This window comes from Oxyura jamaicensis, chromosome 5, assembly GCF_011077185.1.
Source record: "Oxyura jamaicensis isolate SHBP4307 breed ruddy duck chromosome 5, BPBGC_Ojam_1.0, whole genome shotgun sequence".
Lineage (NCBI taxonomy): Eukaryota > Metazoa > Chordata > Aves > Anseriformes > Anatidae > Oxyura > Oxyura jamaicensis.
In genome coordinates, this window is record NC_048897.1 from 44,308,662 (window position 1) to 44,335,855 (window position 27,194).

Genomic DNA, 27,194 nt, shown 5'->3' on the forward strand with positions numbered 1-27,194 from the left:
GACTGATCACTTGACTGGTAAAGTTTAAAAAGGCTCTTTGCCAACATTATTAGTGATCTAAAACATCCAAAGTATGTAATCCTGTCATATTGGAGGGCTGAAGAGGGAAGATGGGGAAAGAACAGAGCACAATGTTCCTGCTTTTAAACATGTAAATCCAAAGTTGCTTTATCTAGTGTGCCGATTAAGCTAAGGAGGACTGGCAACATTTTATGTAAAGAACTGAAACTAGGTGCACACAGGGATTTGAATTATCCTTTGTAAGAGACAAAGGTAGCCCCAGCACCCAGAGGTATCCAAAGCTGAGTCGCTATGACAGGGACAATAAATAGGCCTTTTCCTGCACACAAAAGCAGGCCATACAGGAAAAACACAACATAATCAGCATTTTAATTGTTTTAAAAGTGTTTGTAACACAAATTAGCTGCTGCGATGCCAAGCATTCGGCTGCTGCCGGCCTATGACGAGCTGCACCCCCCCGAATTTTCATTCCTCCAGCATTGCAGGTGGTGCTTTCAAACCACGGCCAGGCCTGGTCAGTGCACCCTGCCACGAGGGCCGGCGACGTTTTCGTGGGGAAACAGAAGCGAGAAAGGGACTAGGGCCCTTCCCGAAGCGGTCTGTGTGTCTCTGGGGGGTGCTTGCGGGGGACGCGTGTAATGGCGCCCCACAGCCCAACGGGGGGAAGGAGCCGGGGGAGACCCGGGGCCTCCCCGCCTCAGCCCGCGCCCGCCACCCCTCAGCGAAGTCTCGCGAGAGCCGCGTCGCGTAGACGCGATGTCCTTTGGGGCATTTGGCGGGGGGGAGGAAGGGAGGACGGCAGCAAAGCGAGGGGCGGCTTGATTGACGGCGGTCTTAACCACTGGGCGAAGGGCACGCCGAGCCCCGAGCCAATAATTTCTCCCCGGAGCGAGCGGCGAGCCAATGGAGGGGCCTGGGGGGCGGGGCGCGCCGCTGGCTGATTGATCCCAGCTTTGGCGTTGTTCAGTCAGAGCGAGAACATTCTAGAGGTGAGTACGGGGCAGCCATTGCCGGGGTCCCGTCAGCCGCCCCCTTCTGCCTGAGCTGCGCGCCGGCCGCCGCAGCTCCCTCCCCCCTTCCCTCTTCTCCCCCCTCCTCCTCCCCCCTCTCCTCACAGGTGCCGCTGCTAACGATGACCCTGGTTGTGTCTTGCCCGCAGATTGTCCGGCACTGCTGTCCCTGCTGATAACGCCCGCCTCAGGACGCCCGGACCCGGAGGCTGCGGCGTCCGCCTCCGCCTCCTCCTCCGGCTGGATATAAGCGCCCCCACGGCCTCGTTCTCCTCGCACACTCGGCTTCGTCGCAGCCCGGGGCGAGCAGCGTTGGGTTTATGTCTTTATTGGACGAAAACGGTGAGCGTTCAGGGTGAGGAGGAGCGGGGGAAGGCGGTTGGAAGGACGGTGTCGGTGCGGGGCAAGGCAGGGAGCGGGCGGGCTGGGGCGCCGCGTTGTTGACGGGGGGCGGATTTATATAACGAAATACGCGATACTTTCATAGAAGGAAAGAAGGGGTATCTTAAACAGCGATTGCTCGCCCCTTATATTTTTTATTTCGTATTTTTTATATTTATGGGGCGGATTATTCCTTTGACGGTGCCACCCCCCCAGCTCCCCGCGCCATGCGACGAGACAAAATGGCGGCGGCTGGGCCGCGCCTCCCCGTGCTTGGGGGGTGGGGCGGGGATGGGGGGGGGGGCGGCTCGTTTTGGGGAGGCTGTGCCGCAGTTACAGCCCCGCGGCGGGGGCAGGGGGCGCCCGATCGGCAAGGGTTAGCCCTTGGGAAGGGGAGGGAGGCTGGGGGGCGGCCAGGGAGCTTCCCTTTTTTCCTAGGGAGCGCATGCGTGGCTGGAGGTGACCCCCCCCCCCCCCCCCCCCCCCGATCTTCTCCGGGGCTGACTCAGTGCTTAATTGCTGCATTTATGAGTCATCGCGGGCCTGAGCGGGGCGGGGAAACGGGGCTTTGAAGCTGGGAGGCTGTCTGCCTTCCCGCTTCTTGGTCTCTGCACAATAAATATGGGGGGGGGATGCTGGGATGAGGAGGCTTAGAGACCAGGAGAGGGAGCTTTAGTCTACAGCAGACAGACAAAAGCTGTAATGTGGAAGGAGGGGAAACCCCGCATTCTGAAAACCTCATGCTCATTCACCAAGATACCTGCTTCCTCAATGCCTCTGCAAGCACGTGGTCTCATCACATGGTGGCTCATTTTTAGACGTCTTGTGGAAGGAAGCCTTGTGCTTGGAACGAAGTCTGGGGTGCAGTTTTTGCTGAAGGGTAAAGCTGCATCAGGGTTAATGTAGAATACATGGCATACACAAAGCATGCTTCTTGTGGAAGGATTTGTAAACCTGCCCAGAGGGACTTGGACTGCGTGGAATCGATAGGCATGCTCTGACCCATTAAATACTAAGGAGGCTATTTTCATGTGTCAACACATCTGCCATTAATGATAATGTGATGACGTGTCAGAATAACCATGCTGTAGTCAGGGCTGCCTGTCTAGTCAACTTAACCAGTTGTGGTTTACGTAATGTTAGATCTGATTATAGGGACACATGTTAATTTAAATATGTAAATACTGCTTAAGGCAACTTTAATAATAGGATTCATCCTCCTTCCCCTTCCTCCCCCCCCTTCCCCCAAGAAAAAAATCAACTGGAAAAGCTGCTGCACTGCTCTGTACCTCTGCATTGCTAGGCTTTCTACAGTGAAGCAACTTATGTCAGACTTTATCAGGCTTATTGTTAAGTCAAAACTCAACAGAAGCTGCTATGAGAATCCATAAGTGAGAGGGAGAATTACCTAATTTTCAACTCTTTTCTACTCCGATCCAAAAAACTGGTAAGCCATGTAAAAATTATATTGGGCTACAGATTGCTGCTGCTTCATCTTACTGACATTTCTCAACATTGACAGGCTTTGGTTTATGTAACAGGCTCATGCTATGATGTGAAATCTGAAACCATTCCAGATTTTTCTCCCACTTCTCTCTCCCCTGCAGCCTGAAACATACCACGTGACCCTTTCAGTGCAAGAGCCATTGGTCTTTGTAAATTGAGCAGTGTTCTTTCCCTTCCTTATTGATCATGGCACTCCTTCAGGAGTTAATTGTGCAGACAATATTCTTAAGCTGTTCAGTGGATTTGGGGTCGTAAGAAAGGAGAGGGTGGAAAGCTTTTTGGTGTAGGTGAGGCAAAGCAGCTTGGCAGTACAATTCAAGGCTATTGTCTTACGCTTCACAAGTTGATGAAAGCCACAGCATAACGAACTCTACTTCCCCTTCCCAGAAAGTCCCTATATATAGCTTTGTAGTGAGATTTTATTGGTGTACATAAAGATAAATTTAACTTTTTTTTCTGTTTATTAACACTTGCAGAGCTGTTGCGCAGCCACTGGTACCTGTATTGGGGAAACATAGCATACAAGCAAGAACCTTACAGCCTCAGTGGCGAAAACTTTTTCATGTCAGAGACCGAGAACTCTTGCAGTCGTTTATGTCATCCCGTCTTCTCCAGACAGAAGATACCAAAAAACTGCAATCAAAGATCTCTTCATCTTATTGATAAAGCTACTAATAAGGCAAAATGTCTGTCAACGTCAACCGCAGTGTTTCAGATCAGTTCTATCGCTACAAAATGCCCCGTCTGATTGCCAAGGTAACTTACCATTAGTGGTAGGTAGGTAGGGCTTCAGGTTAGTTGCTCTTTATGTAGCAGAACTGAGATAATGATGTTGAGCTTAGCCAATCATAGGGAGGGGGTGACTGCATTTTTCTGTCCAGAGTTAAGTGCACATTAACTTGCCTTAAGAAGACACTTCAGAGCAGAACTTAGATGTAGTTAAATCAGAAGTATACATGGGGTTGGGCTTTTGTGGTTATTTAAACTTAAAAGACTTTTTTTTTTTTTTAGGTTGAGGGCAAAGGAAATGGAATAAAGACGGTTATAGTCAACATGGTTGACGTTGCAAAGGCGCTTAATCGGCCTCCAACGTGTAAGTAGTCTGCAGTGACACAGCATATTTTTTTTTTGAAGGCTTTCACTTTCGTTTGAAGTGATAGTGTTATAGCCAATAAAGTATTAATATTATTTCAAGATCTGTAAGAAAAAGCAATTAAGGAAGAACGAATGATCAGGAGGGAGTGATGGCATATCTACTTGCAGTTCAAACAACAATAAAGACCCAAGAACTATATTGATTATTACACTTTTTTTTTTTTTAGATCCTACCAAATTTTTTGGTTGTGAGCTGGGAGCACAGACCCAGTTTGATGTTAAGAATGACCGTTACATTGTCAATGGATCTCATGAGGCGAATAAGCTGCAAGACATGTTGGATGGATTCATTAAAAAATTTGTTCTCTGTCCTGAGTGTGAGAATCCTGAAACTGATCTGGTGAGTGCTCTGTCTGTATTAATGGTAACAGTACAGAAACGCTGCATTGATGTTTGTGAAGGTGGGTGGTGCAGTGTTAAAAGCTGATTCAGATACTAATTAAGAGAAATCCAGTGACTTCTCTTTGTTAGTTCAGTTAATTTCTAATTCTGATTTTCAGTTAGTGAAATTAAGAGAAACCTAAACCCATCCCAGGTTTTAGATTTACAGTCGCCTAGGACTTCTGAGCTAAATTGCTATGTTTCAACTCAACTCTGTTAGGCATGTTAAGCATGCCAACCTCTGGCATAATCGTATGGAGATGTTAAAGAGCAGGTTTAGGCTTTAATGCATCTGTTCTCTAAATAGTATTTTAATTGGAGTTTGTTCTCTCTTACAGCATGTCAATCCTAAGAAACAAACTATAGGTAACTCTTGCAAAGCCTGTGGCTATCGAGGCATGCTTGACACAAACCATAAACTCTGCACGTTCATTCTCAAAAACCCACCTGGTAAGTGTGTTGCTTTGTTTGTGGGGAGGGGAGGTGGTGAAGGGAACCCTCTGCAGTGGGAGTGCTGTTAAATAGAGGAGCAAATGGCTAGTGTCTAACAACTGTAAAACTGCTCTGGCATAGTGCTAGAGTTTGTGGGTTGGGATGAAGTAGCTGTGTTCATAGCTTAAATATGAGCAGCCAGTTCTCCTGTATCGTCCTCAAGTAGCAGTATGTGCCAAGTTGTATTTGCCTAGGTAGGGCAAAATTTAGTAGGAAGAGTTAATCAGCAGGTGCTCACTGCAGGTTTCCATTTAAGTCCATGTGAAGCAGAAGGATAGCATAGTAAATGTGGACTGTAATGGAGTTGTTTTTTGCAAGCAACACTCTGTAGTAAGCATTTGGTTGCCTGCTGCAATTTAAGCTTGCTAAATTAGAAAAGTCTAACCTATTCCAGGGATCTCTGCTTTGTGAGGTCACTTGTTATATGGACTTAGACAGCCTTAACACCATCATGAGAAACAAGACTTTCACTAGAACTATGGGTATTACAAGCTGTGTAGATTATCCTGTGAGTGCATCTGGAGACAGCCACTGTGCATTGCCTGCTGTGAATAAAAGAATCTGCATCATTTTCCCTGGGGATTTAGCAAAGGTGCTACTGCAGGGAATCTATGAAACCGAGAAAACTAATACACTAATGTTCACTTTCAGAAAGTGGCGACACAAGTACAGGGAAGAAAGAAAAGGAGAAGAAGAATAGAAAAGGCAAGGACAAAGAGAATGGTTCTGTGTCCAGCAATGAGACACCTCCACCCCCCCCACCAGAGGAGATTACTCCTCCACAGGTTGTGGTAAGTAGAAGGGAATGTTGGGAGATGAGGGTGTATGGTGTCAACATCATACCAAAGTTGTACTATAAGGAGAAGCTAACTGCTGGAACAGAAATATTCCTGCACATCTGTTACAGTAGCTTTACCAACTCTCCAGTGTTTGTGCTCCTTGCTAAGTGACAGCTGCATACTCTTCACTCCTTTCAGGAGACCTGGATTGTATCTAAATGATTGTAGTAGATAGTGGTGAGACATGACACAATAAGTACATACAGAAGTCTACAAATGCACACCTGGTTACTGTTACTCTCCTCCATCAGCCCTTTCTCCATCTCTGACTAGGTGATCATAGTGTAACCTCTTCTGTAGGAAAGAGTCAGAAATATTCATAAAAATGCTCTCAGATCTGTATCTAGAGAACTCAATTAGTAAGTTTGTAGTAATACTACATGTATCTTTTTCTTACTTTGTTTTTAGGAGGAAGAAGATGATGATGATTGGGGTGAAGACACAACAGAAGAAGCCCAGAGGCGTAGAATGGATGAAATCAGTGACCATGCAAAGAACCTCACACTTAGTGAAGATCTGGAAAGAACAGTGGAGGAGAGAGTCAACATACTGTTTGATTTTGTGAAGGTGAATACTTATTTATTCACTGTTCAGCTGTAGTTCTGTAGAATGCTAATAAGGAGATGAAGAGCAAGCTGCTTTTCAGTGTGTGTGTGCAAGTCTTTCAACTTTAGGGCTTAAACTCCTACAAAAGTACTGGTTCCACCATTGGTCAGGAAGCAGATAGTTCATTAGTGTTAATAATGCATGCTCCAGTGGCTCTAAAACATGTATCTGTTCTATCTTCTAGAAAAAGAAGGAAGAAGGTGTCATTGATTCTTCTGACAAAGACATTGTAGCAGAAGCAGAGAGACTGGATGTGAAGGCCATGGGCCCTCTAGTTCTCACTGAAGTCCTTTTTGATGAAAAAATTCGTGAACAGATAAGGAAATACAGACGTCACTTCCTTCGTGTAAGCAATCTCTTGTTCTGCACCCACTGTAACAACTCTGTGTTAGAGATAACTGTTCGAGTCAGTTCTGGATTGCTTTACCGGGGGGATGACTTCATTGTAGTTTTTAAACCAGTGCTTCCCAGCATGGGAGAAGTGCTGCGAGGAATAATAAAAGCTGTTGCAGACTTTTCTGTCTCATGGTTATAAGTAGAAGCAGCAAATCATTCTATAGAAGAGGTAGGCTAATTTATCTGTTCTTGCCTTTTTTCTCACAATTCCAGTTCTGCCACAATAACAAGAAAGCTCAGAGGTACCTTCTCCATGGCTTTGAGTGTGTGGTAGCCATGCATCAGTCTCAGCTTATTTCTAAAATACCACATATTTTGAAGGAAATGTATGATGCAGATCTTCTGGAAGAAGAAGTCATCCTTGGCTGGGCAGAAAAGGTAAGTGGTAGTATGTAACGTGCCACGTATGTTATGCACCTGCTTCTGCCATTTTGGTAACATCTGTGGGGCAGATGTCTTCAAACAGTTGCCTACTTCAGAATAATTATCTGGAAGAAATGTGTCTCTAAAAATGGCTTGTTCGGGTTGCAGGGTGAAGTTAGGCTTGGTGTGTTTCAGTATGATCTGATACAGATTTGGCTTAAACACTAATGGAATTTGTGTACTTGTCTTCCAGGCCTCAAAGAAATATGTTTCAAAGGAGCTTGCCAAAGAAATCCGTGTCAAAGCAGAACCATTTATTAAATGGCTAAAGGAAGCTGAAGAAGAATCTTCCGGTAATGAAGAAGAGGATGAAGATGAAAACATAGAGGTAGGAAAGGCTCACCTCCTGTAATTCCAGAATTACACTGTTCTGTATGCTTTGAGGCTCTTTGTCTTAGTATTCCATAAAATAGCTCACTTAATGTATTGCTCTGCATGTTGGCAAGTATAAAACCTTGTTTTAGAAGAGCTTAGGGGGTATGTTACGAAAGCTGATTAAGGGAGAAACAGCAGTTTTCCTCACAGTTCAGACCTAGGTGAAACTTGTTAGCTACACTCCAGCTGATTGCATGCATGTTTGCTTCTCTCCATAGTACTTGCTCCTCCTGGTTGAGATCCTGCTTAAAGAAATGCAGGCACACCTCCAGTAGCTAAAGGCGGGTGTGTTTGGGAGTAATCATTAACACTAGGGGAACTGTTGAGCAGGTAGAAGTTAGCAGCTCCTGATGTTAAAGCAAAAGTATTCTCTAGCACCCCCTGCCATTAAGCACTAACAGGTAAAATCTCTTCTCTTTGCAGGTGGTGTACTCTACAACTGCCAGTGTCCCTAAAGTTGAAACTGTGAAGCCTGCAAACAGTAAAGATGATGACATTGATATTGATGCCATTTAAAGTGATGCAACGTAGCTTCCAGCATAATCAAACTTCTCTGCGTTTTCTGCCAGAAGTGTGACTTGTATGTGCGCAAGCTGAAATGGCTTAACATCCTGCTACTCTTTGTACTCTAAAATGTATCTTTTTACTGTGACTGGTCTTGTGTAACTAAGCCTAATACCAAGGAGTCAGCACGTCGGTGAACGGCTCTAGTTTGCAAATGGCATGTTCTATTTTGTTTTTCTAACTTGTGTTGGACACATACTTGGAGCACATTTATACAGTTGTGGAAATAAAGGATTTGGTTTTGGTCAATCTTCACTCACAGCTCCCACCTTTGTTTCTTGTCCAAGTAAGTATACAACTTGGTGTAACGTACATCATGGAATCCACACGGCAGTGGGGCTAGGTGTGACAGCTCTGCCTCGGACTGAAAAAGTGAAGTTTGAGAGGAAATTACTTTAAAAATACATGCTTGGCACAGGTGTTTACCATATAAATCACTAAATACAGGTTTCAGTGCTTTGACTAGTTACATCACTGCTCTTATTCACTGAACTACAGGAGTGCCTGAATCACTAGCACCCTCCCCAGGTGATTTAAGGATGAGGAAAGGAAGGTGAGATCAGTTTCCTTGAACACAGGAAGCCTCAGAGGTGACCTTCATAGCGCTGAGACTGATCTTTGCAATTCTAAATGAACTGTCTAACAGGGTTAACATTTAGGAAATGCCTAACTGTACCCTTTAAGGAAACATGACTGAGCAGTAGCTTTTGACCTGGGAGAAGCATAGGTCAAGGTACACCCGTTAAAACATGGATAAACAGCTCACAGAGCCTGAATGCTTTCTTGTAGCTAGCTCTTGGTGTACCCTGACAGCGTGATTTTTGTCACCCAACACTGTTCCTTCTGGAAAGCAGAATTTCAGGGGAAACTTCCTTTCCTTGCTGAGATTTGCTGTTGTGACCCACCAAGGCTCCAGAGCACTGTGAGCTGCTTTTCTGCTATTAGCTTTAGCAGAGTTTAGGATCAGATGAAGAAAAAGGTGGTTGCTGGCTACAAGAGGGTCAGGAGCTTCAAGCTTTCCTCTCTGCAGGGCTGTCAACGTAATGTTGCATTGCATGGGATCTGGGAATCAAATAGTCATTTAGCACTAGCGCATCCCACAACCTACCTTACAATGATGGGGTAAACGTGTAGTAGGTGTTGAGTTCTTGTCTTGCTGTAGACAGGTATTTTATTGCAGTTGCACAAAACGTGACTTAATTTACATGAGACCTGCGATTGATTTAATTCTAAGAGCAAAGTTATTCTTTCTGTTTAAGTGGTTTGTATTTCAAAAACACTTCTTAATTCTGTCTAGACTAAAAGCCTTGTCATAAATGGCGTTAGTATTGGGTGCCTAGTCAGAGAGTTCTATGGGGCTACTTCTCTTGATTGTTTTCATAAATGATGCTAAGATAGAGAGGCCTGATAGAGTGATCTGGGCAGAGGGGCTCATGAGGGGAGCGGAGCGGCAGGCACTGAGCTTTGCTTTCTGGGGACAGCAACAGGACCGGAGAGAACGGCATGGGGCTGGGACAGGGGAGGGTCAGGCTGGGGGTTAGGGAAAGGTTCTGCACCCAGAGGGTGGCTGGGCGCTGGGACAGGCTGCCCAGAGCAGTGGTCACAGCACTGAGCCTGACAGAGGGTAAGCACTGTTTGAACATGGCTCTGATTTTTGGGTGGTGCTGTGTGGAGCCAGGAGTTGGACTCTGTGATCCTTGTGGGACCCTTCCAACTCAGGATATTTTGTGATCTATTATGTGGTACTTTGCAGGGGAGTTTCAGCAATGGTCGTCATGCTAGCTTGTACGAAGGTTGGATGTACCTAAGCAATGCTCAGAAATTGAAATTCACAATTACCTCTCAGTCAGGTTAGTGAAATGGATATAGGACATTTCCTTCTGAAGCTGTTCCCCCTGATAGTCACTTAAATGTTTCGTTGGGAGGTGGGTGCTTGTACACTGGCAAATTCCCTGGGCAGAGGTTTGAGTTTGCTTTGCCTTTCTGAGCAGAATTTCTGCTTGTGAAGGAAATGAGAAGTCTTGCACACTCCCAGAGTCACTTGTCATCTGTAGTGCTGATAAATACCGAGGTCCCTTAATTCAGACCACACCAGACTTCTCTGCAGACTTCTCTGCAGCATGGGCAGTGCCATCTCAGTGCCATCAAGCCTGATTCCTAGTGAGCATAAATCAATGCCGTTTCCCAAAGTAATCTCTCGTTCCACGCTGACTGAGATAAGGCTTTGCAGATCCGGGTCGACTCCCTGCCTAGAATGTGACGGGGACATGTTTGAGGCATGGTCGATGTGGGGTTGGCTGTCACCAGCTGCGATACCGTGAAGTCTCAGGGTGGTGGTAGTTTCGTTTTCAAACGGATTTGATTATAATTGCAGGCTGCCACCAAAGGGGATTATCTCTTTTTTCCACCCCAGACTCAGTGACCAGCAAGCTAGACCTGTTCCCTTCAGTACGGAAATTGGGAAATACTTTTCTACGGGATTAGTGAATTGATGAACTTATAGCAAAACTCCATGAGGTAGGCTTGGTGCAAACGGGGTGGGATCATACAGCGGGTGAGTGTCCTTTCTGTAGCAGCCCACAGGGGGGTCAGATTAAGCGTACAATAAAGCTGTACCCTCGTGCTCAGACGTGGTTCTACAAATGATGCGCCCGCCACTAGCAGAGGGCGAAACTCCTGGCACTGTGCTGCACTTCACATCCCGTATTCACAAACGTATTGATGTTTCCATCTCAGAGGGTTAATTGGGGATTCCACCAGCTAATAAACACCCGTGTTCAGTTTGTTAGCATTCCTTTAGGGAAGGAAAAAGTCTGACTTAGGAGGTTCCTGAGCCTTTGAATTTATTGCTGCTGCTATCTGATTACAAGTAACGAGTACAAATTCAAGCTGCAGCTTGGTATTAGATGCAATCTTATCGAAACTTCAAAGAAACTCCCAGTACCTGGAAAGGAAACCGTAGGTGTTGGGTGATCTCCCTCACTCCGTACCGTAGTGAATGCACTGATTTTGCAGGTGGAAGGTCTAGCAGCAGGTCTATTAGCTTGGCTTCATAAACCATCTTCCTCCAGTGATCTGGGGCTTTAACACACCTCAACAGCCTTCAGCAGCGGCCAGCACAATGGGAGCAGCTCGGCTGATGGGCTCGCTTGGGGCAGCACAGATGAAAAGAGCTCAGAGGTTTGAACCGGGGTGTGAAATCCTGATGGTTGTTGTATGTATAAGAAGTAAAATTGCTTGCTTTTACTTTTAGCAGCTAGAGTTTAACGTTTTTCATTAGAGGTCAGGGCCTTGCTCAGCCAGATCTGGTAGACCTGTATACCAGGATTCTCTTTGCTCCCCAGTGTGTACCTCAAGGCTTGTAGCGAAGCAGTGGGTAAAGATAAGGGAGAAGTGATCTGAAGTGGTTGCGGTGGCATCATAACGCTCAGTGCTTATATTCACCCTTGCTGTGGTAGAGGCTGTCCCAGCCAGCACAACCACAGTGCAAAGCTTCCAGAGAGGTCATCTTCATAAACAGGGTGCAGTTCACTCCGTGGGGTCACTCACAGGAGGCATTACAAAAGCAGAGCCAGTGGTCTCTGTGCACGCTGTGTGACTGCTCTCTACCCCACGCTGTTCCCCCCACCCCAGCCCCTGTCATTCAGAGAACTCACCACATTCTCTACAGGACGAGGATATCTTTGCCCTGTCTTAACACTGCAAAGCGAAAACCAAATTATCAGGCGTATTGCCCAAATGCATTCCTTTTTTTCCTGGTCATATTTTTATGCACAAGACTATCCTTCCTCCCTGCTCAGAACTTCCTTGTTCTTTGGGTTGAGATGCTCGCTAGGAGATCCTAATCTCTGCCGATGTCTCCAGCCCAGTCGATACGTTGCTGTCCAGATACGCCACAGAGTTAACAAGTTGTTTTTTATCCGATGGGGTAATGCTTAGCACATGGGAGTGTTCATGTTGTGCAAGTTCGACGCCTCGATGTTTGAAAAGCAGAGGTATTAGAGGAAAGTAGTTGATGTGGTGATCTGTAACAAAGCTGTCTCCTCATTTGATGGCTGCCATGCAGCAATAAAGATCACAGCAATTCTGCGTTCCCAGTGAATGGAAGTGGCAAGGACAGAAAGAACAGAAGTAGCTGGGCCACCGATTAGTTTTCCAAAGTGTGGCAGCTATTTTTTTTCTCAAACACTACTCAGAAAGAGCCTTGGAGGCTTGTTGGTGAGAACTGATTGCTCAGCATTCAGCAACACCACCGAGCCATGAAGCTGTAGAACAGGCAACCCAGAAGGAAAGACAATACAAAGCAGCTTGAAAACATTGCTCTTTAAAGCCTTATCTGTGAAACACTCCTTGTGTGCTTAACTTTCAGCTTGGGTTTTATAAATCTGGTGGAGTCATTGGGATTGATCACTTATGGCAGGCTGATTGTGTTGTCCACATTTTGAAGACACCTTATTCCATGGAGGTGCCGGAGTCTGCTGACCTGGAGCAGGTGGAACAGAGTTTTCTGGTTACACAGCAGACCTAATCCTCCTTGAGGTGGTAGAGAAGAACAAAATGGCAACAAGCACTCAGAGAGAAGCAAGCTTCTGCAAATCTTTCATGTTTTTCAGAAGAAAAAAGACAACATCTTGGGTTAGGAACTCAAGAAAGAGGGGGTTGTCATGGTTAGTGAAACAGGGAGCCATTCCTTCTGATGTCAGGGAAAAACATTTCACATTAAACCATCTTTCTGGACACCGGCCTGTCTACTTGCAAGTGTTTCAGAACCGCTGTTAATTAAATAGCTAAGTCTCTTTAGCGATTTGGCCTTGGCAAAAAGCCACCTGCTAGGTTTCTGTAAACAGGATGCCATTAGCTTCCAGTGACGGCCCCACGAGTCCGCACCGAGGGAGCAGGAAGCCTGGCCGGCAGGGCACAGCGGGAGCAGCGAGGTGCGGGGCTGGCACAGGCACATGCGCGCAGGGGTCCAGCGCTGCCACAGCTCTGCCAGCAAGGAGGGGGACCAGGCACAGCCTCTCCCAGCTCCTTCTCGCCCTGCTCCCCTGGACGTGCTCGGATCCAAGGTTACTTGGCTGCACGGTATCAGAGCTGGCCCTGAACACCAGCAGCCGAGCACCAGCGAGGTGGGGGGAGAGGCTGCAGAGCCTGTTCCTGCTCCCAGGGCCCTAGCATTCTCTGAGGTTGCAGCAGGAGAGTGCTGTTTTTTCCACTTCTAATCTTATCTCTTTATCCTGTTGTTAGATGCATTTTGTGTGCAGCATTTTCTTTCTCAAGAGGGGAAGAGATGATGCAAAGGGGAGAGCTCTGGTTTGAGGCTGGGGTCTGGGCACATCAGCAGCACATTGCGAATGAGGGAAGCAGCGGCACCAGGAGCTCCTCAGTGGGAGGTCTGTGTGGGTGTTTGCATTATTCTCTCTGAATTTTTGCTTGATACTTGCTGATTTTCATATCGATCTGCTACTAATAAAACCCAGCTAACAGCATTGACGTCAATGGAGTTAGCCTGGATTTGTATCTGTGTCATTAAGGAAGACATCCGGCATCTTTAGGGGAAATGTGAAGAAACATGTATATTATCCCATTCCTGCACTGCTGGGGGACTGTTAGTTAAAGAATCACTCTTAGGGACAAAATTACAGGTGTATAAACTGTCAACAGAGTTGAATCACACAGAAAAAGATTAAATAAAGAGGCTAAGGCTTTTTCACTTGATCTCTGCTGCTGGGAAACCTGGATTTAAGGGCTTCTGCCTCCTGCCTCAGCCTGCCTGTGTCGGTATTCTGCACCACAGGCAGGTGAGCTTGGAGGTCCCAGCTGGAAGTGCCTTGGCTCAGAGTGGCCACAGGTGGTGGGCCAGCACATGAGGGGCTGAAAGGGGAAGCAGGAGCATGGCTGCAGTCACAAGAAAATGCCACTCTGTGGGGGAAAGTCACAGGATTTTAAATAATCTCTTTTAGATTCTTTTTTATCACTTGATGCTTAATCCAGGAGTTTGCATTCTCCATGCTTTCTTCACTGCAGGATGGGTAGATTGAATTTTCCATTTATTATGGTGCAAGACTTATAACCAAGATCCACAATGCAGAAGGGGTGATTTTAAAAGTTGTTGACTTTCAGTGCACTTTTGAAAAAATCAGAAGGATCAGTTTAAACAAGACAAATGCTGTTCAGTCTGAGGCTGGACGTGCATCCACTTGAGCTGCTGCCGGGAATCCAGGAATGTACCTCTTCCAGAGGAGTGACATCCCTGCCTAGGTACAGGTAAAAGGAAGGGAAGCCTTTCTGTAGTGAAATCAACCTGGATCCTACCTAACAGATGTCACAGAGGACCAATACCTTCATACTGCAGCCAAATGGATTAGCTAAAACTTTTATTAAGTAGTATGACTTGCTGAATTCCAGACACGAGGAATTAAAAATATTTTTTTTAAATGATAAAAAGTAGTAACATGTAAGCAGAACTAACCTTCTGTGCAGTTCTCAAGTTGATTAATAATAAAGGGGGTGAGGGGGGTGATGAGTCCACCTAGTCAGCTCCTGGTCAGTTCTGATGCCAGAAGAGAGCAGCAATTCCTTTGGCTTTGTCAAAACAAATGACATAGGAAGAGAGAGGTGCCTACAAAGCCTCTGAAGGCTCTGAAGCTAAACAGCTGGCCTTCTCCCCATAACCACTCTTGGTGAATGTCCTCACTTGCATTGTCCCGGAGATGCCTCCAGTTTTGCACCACAAGGTTGGGCACGAGGGCAAAGCAGTGCTCAGGGTCAGACCCTGGAGGGAGCAGGAGTGGAGGAGGCTCAAGGGTGGCCGGGCACAGCACCACAGCCACAGCCAGCTCCATCCCAGTCCAGAGTGGTGGAGGAATGAAAGGTGACTTCCCATTCTGTAACGCAAACAGGCTTGTCCTGGGTGAGGGGGTGGTTTTATCTGAATCACCGAGGGGGGAACGGATTGTTCCTCGTGGGAGGGGATGTGTGAGAGCAGGTACCTGTCTGTTGTGAGAGCCTTTTCTGGGGGCGTTTGGTGATGCTCACAAGGGAGCTGCGGTGCCTCGTGAGCACAAGGTATTAACGACTGCAGGATCTTTGCTAACGTAGTCTTTTATGATATTGTCGCCTCCTTTGTTCCTTTTTTTTTCAGTGCTGGGGGGGTTGGGAGTGGAAGACAGAAGCCGTGGTATCATTAATACCAGAAAACCTGTTCTGCAGGAAAACCCACAGATGTGTGCCGGATGGGGAAGGAGTGGCTGCGCTCATGACACAACCTGCCGTGCACATAGCTGGCCGGGAGGGTAATGAGGGATGGCAGTCGCCTTTCTCTGACCTCCCTTCCTTATCAGCGCACACCCACCTTCAGCCTCGGATCAAAGCGGCCAGCTGCTCTTTGGGGCCTCGCTTGGTGACCTGCGAGGAGCTGCTCCTCTCGGAGGATCACAGTGCTCACACGGCAGGGATGGCTCCTTGTGGCCTGCTCTGCCATTCCCACCCCACAGGACTTGCTCTGCTGTTGTAGAAAAAAGTCTCTGTCTTGGTCCAGAGCTGGGCAGCGGCAGGGGATTTTGGTGCCTGTCAGTGGGATGCCCGTAGCTAGATGGGATTTCATGTTATGGAGGTCCGTGCCCTGAGGAGGTGCCTGGCCATCAGAGAAACCATTAGTCCTGGGAATTGTCCATGACCTGCTTTCCCTCCCTAAATTCTGACAATGCCAGTGACCCACTTCCCACTAATGTCCCCCAGGCTGGAACACAGGACCCTGTGTGGGATCTCAGCTGGTACCGAAGCCATCCACGCAAACCCACAAATGCACATGAACCAGCACTGCCTCATCCTCTCCTACACGCTGCAGGAAGCAGACCACGGTGGGCGATGGAAAGGGAGGACGAAAAGGATCTGTCACAGCTGTCCCCACTGCCACCCGTGTCCCTGAGCCCCCTGCCACGACCCAGCACCGGCACAAGGAGACGCCGCGGCCGCCAGGGGGTGCCCGTGCCTCGGAGCCGCCGCCCCAAGCCCCCCGGTAACCAGCGGCAACGGCGAGCAAAAAAGCAAAATAAATTAATTTAAAAAATAAAATAAAATCATTCCTCCATTCCTCCACAATTTTCTCACCCCTGAATATTTTCTAGCTCCAGAGCTACCGAGATCAGTTGCCCCCCTCCCAGCCTCCACCATGCTTGCTTTCCTTTCATACCCCTTTTTAACCATCTGAGGAATAATTGCAAATTCTCTGCCGAGATGGAGAGGGGGCTCCTGGTTCCCTCTGGCAGCCTGCATGGGGAAGTGGGGTCACACCTGCAGCAGGTCCCTGAGGGGCTTGAGGAGCCCAGGGATGGGGAGGTGGCACGGGTGCTGTGTCACCACCCCCCCCAAAACGCCTCACGGGGGGAAAGCTGCAGAGAGTGAGGGGCTGCTTGTTCTGGCAGGCGGTGGATGGAGATAGGGGTGGTGGAAATCATCCTCTCCTGTAAGATGTGTCATGAAACCGCTCAAGGGATTCAGCTGCCTCTGCAGCGCATGCAGACTGTACATCAGGAGGTGTTTTCTTCTGGAAGGTATAAAGCGCGGAGTGCTCCGCCTGGGAAGGAGCTGCTCGCTGAGCTCCAGCCTGTGTCGTGCAGGCAGCCTGGATGATCTTGAAATTCTGCTCCATATAATATCAGTTCACAAGCTCTGAGGGCAAAATGATGCTCTTTCTGTGGGAGGACGCTTTCAGGCTGTGCACAACTGGCTTGTTCTTGGCAGGACACCGTCATGTCCCCACAGGGCCAAGTGTGCTGTGCTGTGACCTCCAGCACTGTGGGCAGTTTGGGTCACCACAAAATATAAAATAAGACACAAAACCGTTAGAGAGAGACCAGAGGAGGGCTACAGAGATGGTGAAGGGTCTGGAGGGAAGGATGTATGAAGAATGGCTGAGGTCCTTTGTTTTTTTCAGCCCCGAGCAGAGCAGGCTGAGGGGAGGCCTCATGGCGGCCTGCAGCTCCCTCGCGAGGGGAGCGGAGGGGCAGGCGCTGAGCTCTGCTCTCTGGGGACAGCGACAGGACCCGAGGGAACGGCATGGAGCTGGGACAGGGGAGGGTCAGGCTGGGTGCTAGGGAAAGGTTCTGCACCCAGAGGGTGGTCGGGCACTGGGACAGGCTCCCCAGAGCAGTGGTCACAGCACCGAGCCTGACAGAGCTCAAGGAGTGTTTGAACACCACTCTTCAGACACAGGGGCTGATTTTTGGGTGGTGCCGTGTGGAGCCAGGAGTTGGACTTGATGACCCTTGTGGTCCCTTCCAACTCAGGATATTCTGTGACTCAGTGACCAGCAGCCCCAGGAGACACAGACAAGCAGCTCACTCCTGCCACGTCAGCACGTGAGGAGCCCCCGGCCGCAGTGCGGTGCTGCGCGAGGCACAGGCGAGGGCAGGGCGAGGCCGGCGCCCTGCTGCTGGAGCCCCCAGACGCGGCCAGCAGGGACATGGGCGGCCCGGGAAGGGGGACAACCTTCAGGAGGCAGCTGGCGGTGTCTTTGTGGGGCCCTGGGAAACGGGAGAATAATCCTTCTTCGTGATATATGAGGACAGCAGGATGGTTTGGGTTTTATTTTATTATTTTTATTATTATTATTTAAGTTTTTTTTTTTCTTCGTCTTCTTTTTCTCATATCTCTCTATCTTCTTTGAAAACATGCATAGCCTGCATTTCCTGGGAGGGCTTTTAGGTGACTGTCAGCCCACTGAATTTACGGCCCTGCAGGTGTCAGAGAAGCAAAACCTGATCGTCTGAATCTGATTCAGGGAATTTTAATGTATTTGAGTATCGCTGGATACCTGTGAGGCCCGCTGTGTGGGAAGAGGCTGTTTTGCCCCCAGTTTCCCAGCCTTGCTCTCTGGAAGAGGTGGCTGCTCCCTGGATGCTGTGCTCCTTGGGGCCACCATCTCAGCAGTTTCATCACACCCCTGCTCCTTTGCCTCTTGCTGCCCAAGAAACTCAATACTTATATTTGAAGGGAAAACAAACAAACAAACAAACAAAAACGCTAAAGAAGAGAACAGTTGGATACCAAAGTCGAGAGCTGGGTCTCTAGATCCCTATTTTCTTGTTTGCCTCTGAAACATTAAACCCACGTTGGGACATCAACACCCCCTTTGTCTCAGTTCTCTCTGCTGCATGGGCTTTCTCCTCCCTCTCCCTCTGGGGGAGGCTGCTGCTGAAGACGGCGTGTTTCCCCCTGCCCACTCTGCCCCCACCTCTCCAGGCTTTGATCACAGCAGCTGTGGAAGCCAGACTTTGAAAACGCAGTGATTTCGCAGACGTGTTGATTAGGAAATGAAATTCCAAGAAGCAAATGACAACCCAGCTGTACTGCCAGGGTCTGTGAGACTGGAGCTCCCCACCAGGAAGTGTATTTTCATATTTTTTGACACATCCAGGGTGTTGTATTATTAATAAAAAATGCAGACAGAACTTCTTAAGAGAAAATGACTTCCAAAGAAATTGCTTTTTTTCCTCCCCTGTGAATCTGTAGTCTTCCTTGAAGACAGCTCAGCCCTTTCTCTCTTCTGCAGAACAAAAATGCAGCATATGAACAAAAATGAAACATACATTTATCCCAGAGCAGGGAGCATCTCTTGGGCAAGCAGAAAGACTCCAGTGATTTCTCTCCCCTAGCAGGTTGTTAATCAAGGTTTCCAGTTTCATAGGAAAATGGATTTAATGGAGGACGGAAAGAGGGCTGGGGACCTTCGTGGTTAACTCTAAAGAAAAATAACCCCAGCCTTGCTATCCTATGAGATTATAACTAGTCCATCCACCTGGGGGGCGGGGGGGAAGGACTATCTGATGTGGCTGCCCCCACATCAGCTGTAGTGCCACACAATGTCTCTGAGACTTTCTGATTCAAAACCCTCCAAATCCGTCTCTGAAAAACAATTTTTTGTTTCCCTCCCATCTGTATTAACAGCACCGTGCATTTGTGAGTGCTCCTGACACTATGTGGAGTATATCAACCCAAGGGCGGGGGGGTGTTTTGTGGCTGATTCTTCTCATTTTTGTTCCTGTGAAAGCAGTAATTGCCCTCAGTGGTGGATGAGCATGGGCAATGTTGCACTCCAGACCTAGGACAAGTGAGATGCCGAACCCACCCTGCCAAACCCACCCGTCTGAGCAACAAGCCAGGCAAGGAGGCTTGCAGCAGTGCTGTGAATGGGGTGTGACGGGGCACATATCAGAGCCAGAGAGGCTAAAGCATATAAAATGAGAGGTGATGCTGGCTCAGGCTTGAAGAATTTCATCCTACTCTTCTCTTGCTGTCATTCAGAGATATCCAAGCAGGCTGAATCTGACCTCCAAACACAACAGAGGTAGACAACAGCCTTTATTTCCGTGGGCCTTCTTCCCCACCAGCACAGAAAGGGTGAAACTATTTCTCTCCATTGGTTGCCTCCCTGCTCTTGGTACTGCTTGAAAATCACTCCACGAATTAAAGCCAGGGTTCAGCCCTTACAGCTGGAGCTTGTTCTGCATGAGGTGCCCTGCTGGGAAGGGATTTTTCATGAAGAGCTGCAGAAAGCCCATTTTGTGATCCCTGGTGCCCGTGCTGTGGCACCCAGCCCCTCCCTCCCGCTGTTCCCACAGATACACCCCCAAAATGTGGGCGGCCGATCCCTCTGCAGCGTGAGGGGTGGGGTAGAAGTGACCTGGTCCCTGCAGAGAGCGGGTGACACTGCTGGCACCCCAGGTTCAGCTTAGCTTTTTATGTATGGGGCTCCTAAACCCTCTCTACAGTGAATGCTTCAAGCCATGTACACCTGGAGCTGTCAGGGGACTTCTACCCACAAGAGCTGGCATTACTGAGTTTTCCGGGGGCTGTCCCCTTCCCTGCTCCCATTGCCACCACTTAAGTCACCAGCCAGCGAGGAGGCGAAGGCATGTGTGTGTTTCAGTGCGTGTATCATTTTTAATGTGTTTATTTTTAGCTTGTTTTTGCGGCCGGTAGAGGATTCCACAGGAAATCCTGCAGCCAGGGGATCATGAAAAGCTCAGGTTCCCGATTGTGTTACATACGTTAACAGAGATGTGATCTATATGTTTTTTATAAAAGGCAGCTATAAATACTTCCTCCAGCTGCACCGATATCCCCTCGTCCCTCTTCCCTCCACGACACCTGTTGACACTCGTGTACCAAATTAACATTTGCTGCTCGGAGGGGAAGGGACACCCTGGCTCCGGCCGCGCAGCGAGGCAAGCCGTGCCGCAGCAGCACCTGGGCTGTGAGAAGAGGCTTCTCTCCTCTCCCCGCTGGCCCCGTGGTGCTGCCCAGGATGCACACGGGTGGAAAAGGCGCTGCTGGGAAGCTGCTCCAGGGGTTACAAGCTCCGAGCTCCATCCTGGGACCCTCCGCATCGCCCATGCCCATCAGACCCCAGCAAGAGCAGAGGGAGCGCTGTGGGGACCCTGTGTCGGCATTTTGCCTTTCACAAGTTAGGTGGTGAAAATCCCCCTGCCAAGTGCACCATGAGACAGAGAGCCTGGTGCAGGAGGATTATTTTAGAGATGCGTTCAGCTCAAAGTTAAAGAAATTAGCAACTTAGCCCTTCACTTGGCAGCTTGAAAACACGGGGCCTTCTGCGCCTGGAGGAGGTCTTGGCTGAGGGATCGGGCTTAAGGAGGGAAAGGAAAAGCAGCATTTGCTTCCTCCTTTCTGCTCCTCCTTACTGTCGCCCCTCTCAGGACTCCCGGCAGCCCTTTCAGCTCCAGAAATGTGCGCAGGTTTGTGTAGGGCTGGCACCTTGCTGACTCACGCACCGTGTCGCAGCACGCCGCTCCCCGCAGCCCTTGTGCAAGCTCACCGGGGCGGCGGGCGGCCGCAGGAACCCTCTCTGCTTCATGGTTTGAAGCCGCTGGAAGGACACAGGCCACATCTGGGCGGCTCTGTTCCAGTGCTCTGCGTGGCTGCGGCTTGGTTTGGTTTTTCAACCTGCCAATATTTCAACGTGCACGCCACAAAAGAAGCGTGGATGTCTCAGTCCCCTAAGGGAGAGGCAGAAGTGGTACTCTGGAAAGAGACTGGGCATCGGTGAGTCTATGGGAAGCGTCTGCTCCCTTGGAGGCTTGGGCCCATCCTGCCTTGTGTTAGTATTTCACAAAGAAACCAGAGGCACTGAGCAGCACGACTCAGCCTCAGGTGCTGCCTTGTGACCTCAGGGCCAGATCCTCAGCTGGGACAAGTCTGCGTAGCTGCACTGAAGGCAGTGAGGATGAGCAGGTATTTTCCTGGCGTCTTGCCAGTCCTTGATTCCTGTCCAGGGCTCCACACCTACCCCAGCCTACCTCCTGGTGCAAAAGTGCTCGGTTTGAGTCATCCGGAGGATCCGCAGCCTGGCTCATTAGCTGTAATGGAAAACAAAGTTAATAAAACTCTTCTCGTTTGTGCCCGCCAAGGATCCGTCCCCCAGCTTTTAGCTGCTCTGCGGCGGAGTGACAACATATTGGGGCTGACTCTCAGCTCCAGGACTCCGCATTTAGACTAGTGTAAAATCACAGTAACACAGGCATCAGACTCATTATTTATGATACAGTTTTAAATTATACAGTTTTGCCCCCTCAGTCCGTAGCTAGAAATCACCACTTCCCACATGCAGCATATGCAAAGTTTTATTTTTAAAAGCGTACTTCCATCTTTTGAAAGAGTAAAGGCAGAGCACAAAAAGATGAATTAATACGACCTGTTATTAAGCTACGAAATGCTTACAGGCCCACAAAAGCATTCAGCTTCCTTAGGAAAGAACCGAATTGCAGGGCCGCAAAGCTGCCGTGCGGCAAGTGGCGCAGGTGCCGGCACCCACCTGCAGGTAGCCAGGAGTGTCTCGCCGTGGAGCCCGCACAGGGGACGTCAGGAGAAGCTCAGGAGGAGGCAGCCGACTGTTTGTTGGGACCGACGGGGCAGAACGACCCGACCAACACGAGGTGTTCTAGCAGCTGTGCCACACGGTCACGAGGAATGAAGCTGCATGAGCACGCCCTGGCCTTTGGGGAGAGCTGTGGGATGAAGAGAGCAAGAGAAGCCGGTGTCCAGGGACAGAGGGGAAAGGTCTGGGATAGGGGTGGGATGGACAAGGGGGAGGACGTTGGGGTAAGGAGGTGGGTGGGAGGAAGAGGTGGGCTTCAGGGGACGTAGGACAGAAGGAGGACACCTTGTCCCCATTAGGAAGAGTCTCCTGCAACAGCCGGGCTGAACAAGCTCTTCCCATCTGCGCTTCCCTGCCATCAGCTGAAGCCTGCTGGTCCCGAATCCTGCGCTGGTCCGCAACCCAAGAATCTTGCGTTGGGTCCCAGCTCTGCCCCAGCCCCATCACCACGCTCAGTTTGTTCCCTGCAGCCCAGGAGTGCCCCCGCAGACATGCAGGCAGCCTTGAGAAGGCTGAGGTTACCAAGTCAGCTGCTCCGGAGTTAGGAAATGCAGAAGGAAGGCTGCCTCTGCACGTTTCTCATTTCGTTATTTCCCCAAGGCTCCCCACCCAGGCTCCTCACCACGCTCCAAATGGACGGCTCCCACCTGCAGAACCACAGCTAAGCAAAAATCCGGCTCAGAGAGAGACCTGAAGTAGCCCTGTGTGAGCCCTAAAGCAGTTTAACTGCTGAGCTTAGGGTAAATCAGCCCACTCCAGTGCACTAATGCATGCGCATTGCTCCTGGTAGAGGCATCAGCTCCGGCTCAGTACCGCCGGCGTATCCCAACGAGCAGCTCCAAGCTGCCCAGAGTGCTGGCTCTGCCCGGCGTTTACAGCTGGTTGCACAAACTTCCCCTGGGCTTCAGTGTCCCAGAGCTGCACAGTCACTGCTGGGCTGAGTCTGGCTACGACTGGGGGAGGCAGCACAGCCGGGGAACAGGAATGAGAAGAGATTTGGGTCAAAATGTGTCCCTGCACCCTGGGGCAGGCTGCAGTCCCCTGCACACCCCTTCTCCCCTGCTCCCTGGCCTCACCAACTCCCACAGCAAAGCAAAGGGGATTCCTCTGGAAATGCAGTGGGATCTGTAATTAAAGCCTGGATCCCTATGCGCGAGCACAGCGAGGCCACATGCCGGCTGACTTACTTTGTACCTTGAAGAGCGCTCCTTTAATGTAGGAGGGTTGTTGTTGGGTTGGTGTTTTTTTTAACATGCACAAGCAACATAAATAGGACTTCATCTTTTATGTATTTCCTTGTGCCTTCCAGACCCAGAGCTCCTCTACATCATTCTCTGTTTTGATAGATGCACTTACTAGAAAAAGATGTAAGGATATTTTCATTGCAGTACATCATATTCACATGCATAAAATATTAAGAGCAGTAGAGTTGAGCCCAAAAACAATGCAGTACTTTAGAAAATAGTATTAGTCTTTTCCTCAGGTGTTAGAGAAGGTGATAAATCCTCCTCCGTTATGCACTACAGCCTCCACGGATTCCCAAGGGGTGCGTGTGTGACACAGGTAGCAGGAGGGTTTGTTGTAAAGGCAACAAGAAGGTTATATATGCACACAGAGAGGGGTATAAATATATTTGTGTGTGTACAGGTTCTTACATAGCGTTTGTCAGCAGTGCTGCTCTCTGCAGAGCACAGCATGCATTTCCAAAGTCCTGCCCCAGTCTGCGCTGCGTCTTCCCACGGAGGATGTGGGAACCTGGAGGACAGATGGGGCTACAGGACACGGCGGCGTATGGTGTACACACACAGCAAATGCATGGAAAGAGCACATTTTCTCTGCCTTGGAACAAATATTTTGAAGTTTAATTTAAGCTTCCTTCTTCTTTACCAAAGGGCTTACAGCCCAGGCCCTTGAACGTCCTCCAAATGTCCCCTCTCCTCTCACTGCGGTGGGACTTTGGCCCCAGGTGAGCTCAGGATTGGTCTCAGGTGGTTGCAGCTGATGCCTTGGTCCTTCAGCAACATCTCCTGGGGCCAAGCGCTCTGGCAGGTCACCTGAAGGTCACTGAGGCAGTTAGTACAAGAAAATAAGAACTCAAAGGTAAAATGCCAAGGATCATACCCAATGTAGAACCTCTCGGTTCAGTCTTCCTTATGAGAGAAGTTACTAAAATAGGAAAATCCTCCCAGGATTAGTGTCTGGGTGTTTTTCCATCCACCAGCTCTTTCCCCATTCCTCAGGCCCGTGTGCTTTTCCAGTCTGTCAGATCTTCCCTCGTGTCCCGCAGGTTCCTTCCCTCCCTGCTCCCCCCCAGCCAGTCTCTGTGCCGCTGAAGCTGTGCTGCTCCCGGCCTGCAGCGAGCACCGCGCGGGGCAGGCGATGCCCATCGCCCACCTCGTTGGGGCTGGAACCCTTCCACCTGCTATTGTAGATGCACAAAAGTGCTTTCAACGGGAGTTGTTTGAAAAATTGGAACAAACATTTGCTGAATCTTCAAAAATCTGCAAGTCCTTTTCATTCTGCTGACTTCCAGAGAGAGGAATCTCTCCTTTGTTCAAGAAGTCTTACAAAAGGCTTATATTGAAAATTACGGGTGGCTCTTCTTGGTGGGTGTTTTGGTTCTCCCTTCTTCCTTTTTTCCACCTTGCTACTGAAAAAAGAAAGGTAACTATGAAAGGTTTCTAAAGCATTAAAAGTCATACCCCCAGATTCCTCAACAACAGTACTTCCTTTTCCAAAATCAGCTTGAAAAATGTAAAACTGTTACGGAAGTTTTTACAAAAATTTAAAAGGACGACTCCTTGACATCCAGGTGGCTCAGTAGGTACAGAAGAAAGTCAAACCAGAACCAACTGAAAATACAAAAACTCGTTTATAGGCAGAGAATGTCAGTGGGGAAAATATTAAGGGTGTTAACAGTCATACTAACGCCATGTGCAGCATCTCCTATAAACGGGTAGGGAATGTTGCTGTTGGCAGTCCCGGGCAATGCTGGGAAGTATTTACGGGCTCGACGGGATCCTATACTTGTAAGGGTAAGTCCTGCCAGCAAGACTTATAGCTCTGTTATAGAGAGGTGGGGGAGAAGGTAGGTGGCAAAGGGGACATAAAGACACTCCTGTAACAGCCCTCATGGGGCACAGGGAGCCCTCGGCTGGCTGCAGCACCCCGGGGCTCCCCAACCCTGCCCCCAGCAGCCTGTGGAGAGGGTTTTTGTGAATGGTGAAAGGAGACTTCGGTCATGAAATCCCAGGGGAAGCACCAGGCTAAAACGGGGAAGGGCAAAGGTGGAGGGAAGGAAAGCGATGAATGGTAATTAACACAATATGTTTGTGAGTGCGTTTGCCTGCAAATCATGTGATTCTGTAGAAAGAAAACCGATACAAGATATACAGAAAATGAGAAAACTCATCAGCTCTATGCCGCAGGCTGAATTTTCTCCACAGAGGATACCTGCAGCATGCACAGACTTCACTGCCAAGAGGAACAACTCATTTATTAGGTTTATATAGCGCCGAGCACTTCGAGCAAGTCATACAGAGCCATGTGATTCATGCAAACCACAGAGCTAATTCTGAGACAGTGTCATCAGTGAAGAAAAGCTGAGCTGCGACTGGCACTCCTGGCCAGGAATAAGCAGGGTCTCTGGCCTGACTCTCTGGGGATGACGACGTCCCAGGGCTCCAAGCCCAGAGCTCACCAGGCTCACGGCAGCGGCAGCAGTGAGGAATCCAGCCATCGTCAGCGCGGTCTGACACCAGAATACAGAGCTTGAGCTGATTATTTGTGTTTGTTTCAACTGGGACAGTCCTAATTTTCAATTGCTGGTTTTTATTTCAATAATCGGAAGGCACTCCTAATTCATTTTGCTCTTTTCTTCTGTGCATCTTGAAAACAGCACTGTGCTCAGATGATAAAACATCCTCTTGCTCTCCAAAAGTGTTTTTATGTTCTTGTGTGATGTGAATTCTAATCAGGACTGTGGCAACAGCATTAATCTGATATTTTTCCAATTCCATTTGAAGCTGTTGACCTCCTGTCAGGTATTTTCAAATCAGCAGCTCATCTTTTCCTGTGAAACAAGCCCAAATATAATATGTATTTCTCACCTCCTTGATGCTCTGAAACTAAAAAAAAAAAAAAAAAAAAAAAAAAGTGATGAGGTTACTACACAGCTACTGTAACAGCAGGGCTGTTTCGTCGTTTCCTGGGTCACTGTCAGCATTTGTCGAGAATGGAAGGTAAAAGGTGGTTTAGTACTGGAAGAGCAAAGGTGCTGAGAAGCCCCGTGCTGGGGGCCATACACAAAATCCACCTGTGCTTTGCAGCCCCTGTAAATCCTTTTTTAAAACTCATTCATGCATTTAAAAAAGATGTTTTGCGGTCTTGGTACTCTACCATGATACAGAAACTCAAGATAAACAGGCAAAGTAAATCTTGCTGTGATTTTGTAAAGGTTGTTCACGTCTGCAACATTAATTCATTGTTCAGCAAACCCTCCCTTCAGTGGAACATACAACGTGCCTGGCTTTGTCAGGCGATCATTGAGGGTGTATCCCCAGCACACCAACACAGCGTGCAGCTGTGTGCGGTCAGCGGTAACTTTCCGGACACTGGGGAAGCTCTGAAGGAAAGTAAATGTCGTAGAAGTTTATGAAGAAGGTAGATAGAAAGATGTATTAATAGGCATGTCTCCCTGACACGAGTCCTAGCAGTACAATGGAATGACTCACATGGATCCCGATTAACAAAGAGGGAAATATAATTAATGCCAATCAACAGGATTTTATGGGAAGGGACCCTTTCAAACTGACTTGTTATCTTTTACTGAGCAGATAGAGAGATAAAGTTAACAAAGCTGATGGAAAATAAATAAATAAATAAAATCTTTGACTTCTTTAAGGCCCTTGACTTGTGGCAGCAGAACACGTTGAGTGAGAAAGCAGAACGATGGGAACACCGTGTGGCACGTACCCAACACCTAACTGATCGCCTTACACCACCACCAGGCTGCTCCTGGAGGGGCGCTGGGGGCACCGTGGGCAGCAGACACTGCTCCCTGCTCGGCTCAGCATCCTCCCCAGTTGGGTTTTGAACCCTCTGTCCTTGCACTCCTTCCCTTTGCTCAACCCCTGCCACCAGCTGGCTTTC

At 48.7% G+C, this 27,194-nt stretch overlaps 1 protein-coding gene and 1 non-coding gene across 4 annotated transcripts; both read left to right on the forward strand.

Moving 5' to 3' along the window:
- Nucleotides 1-895: 895 nt before the first annotated feature.
- Nucleotides 896-8,404, forward strand: EIF5 (eukaryotic translation initiation factor 5). Of its 3 annotated transcripts, XM_035327915.1 has the most exons (12): nt 896-1,010; nt 1,181-1,373; nt 3,395-3,674; nt 3,930-4,011; nt 4,241-4,413; nt 4,793-4,904; nt 5,598-5,737; nt 6,194-6,352; nt 6,576-6,737; nt 7,001-7,165; nt 7,404-7,538; nt 8,009-8,404. In XM_035327915.1, exons 3-12 carry the CDS (start codon nt 3,603-3,605, stop codon nt 8,099-8,101), a joined length of 1,293 nt encoding a protein of 430 aa, XP_035183806.1. In that variant the 5' UTR covers nt 896-1,010; nt 1,181-1,373; nt 3,395-3,602; the 3' UTR covers nt 8,102-8,404. The 3 variants fall into 3 exon arrangements, with proteins under 3 accessions (XP_035183806.1, XP_035183805.1, XP_035183807.1); XM_035327914.1 differs by lacking the exon at nt 896-1,010 and having other exon boundaries at nt 1,088-1,373; XM_035327916.1 differs by lacking the exons at nt 896-1,010; nt 1,181-1,373 and adding an exon at nt 2,712-2,859.
- LOC118168713 lies at nt 5,262-5,385 on the forward strand. The gene has a single exon (XR_004751750.1). It is a non-coding gene; the product is annotated as a small nucleolar RNA SNORA28 (small nucleolar RNA).
- Nucleotides 8,405-27,194: the final 18,790 nt, after the last annotated feature.

Excerpts from the sequence above, each read along its gene's own strand:
- EIF5 (XM_035327915.1), top strand. The coding sequence starts at position 3,603 with ATGTCTGTCAACGTCAACCGCAGTGTTTCAGATCAGTTCTATCGCTAC. Across the intron at positions 4,414-4,792 it reads AGAATCCTGAAACTGATCTG|CATGTCAATCCTAAGAAACA; the intron begins GTGAGTGCTCTG and ends TCTCTCTTACAG. Across the intron at positions 4,905-5,597 it reads CATTCTCAAAAACCCACCTG|AAAGTGGCGACACAAGTACA; the intron begins GTAAGTGTGTTG and ends GTTCACTTTCAG.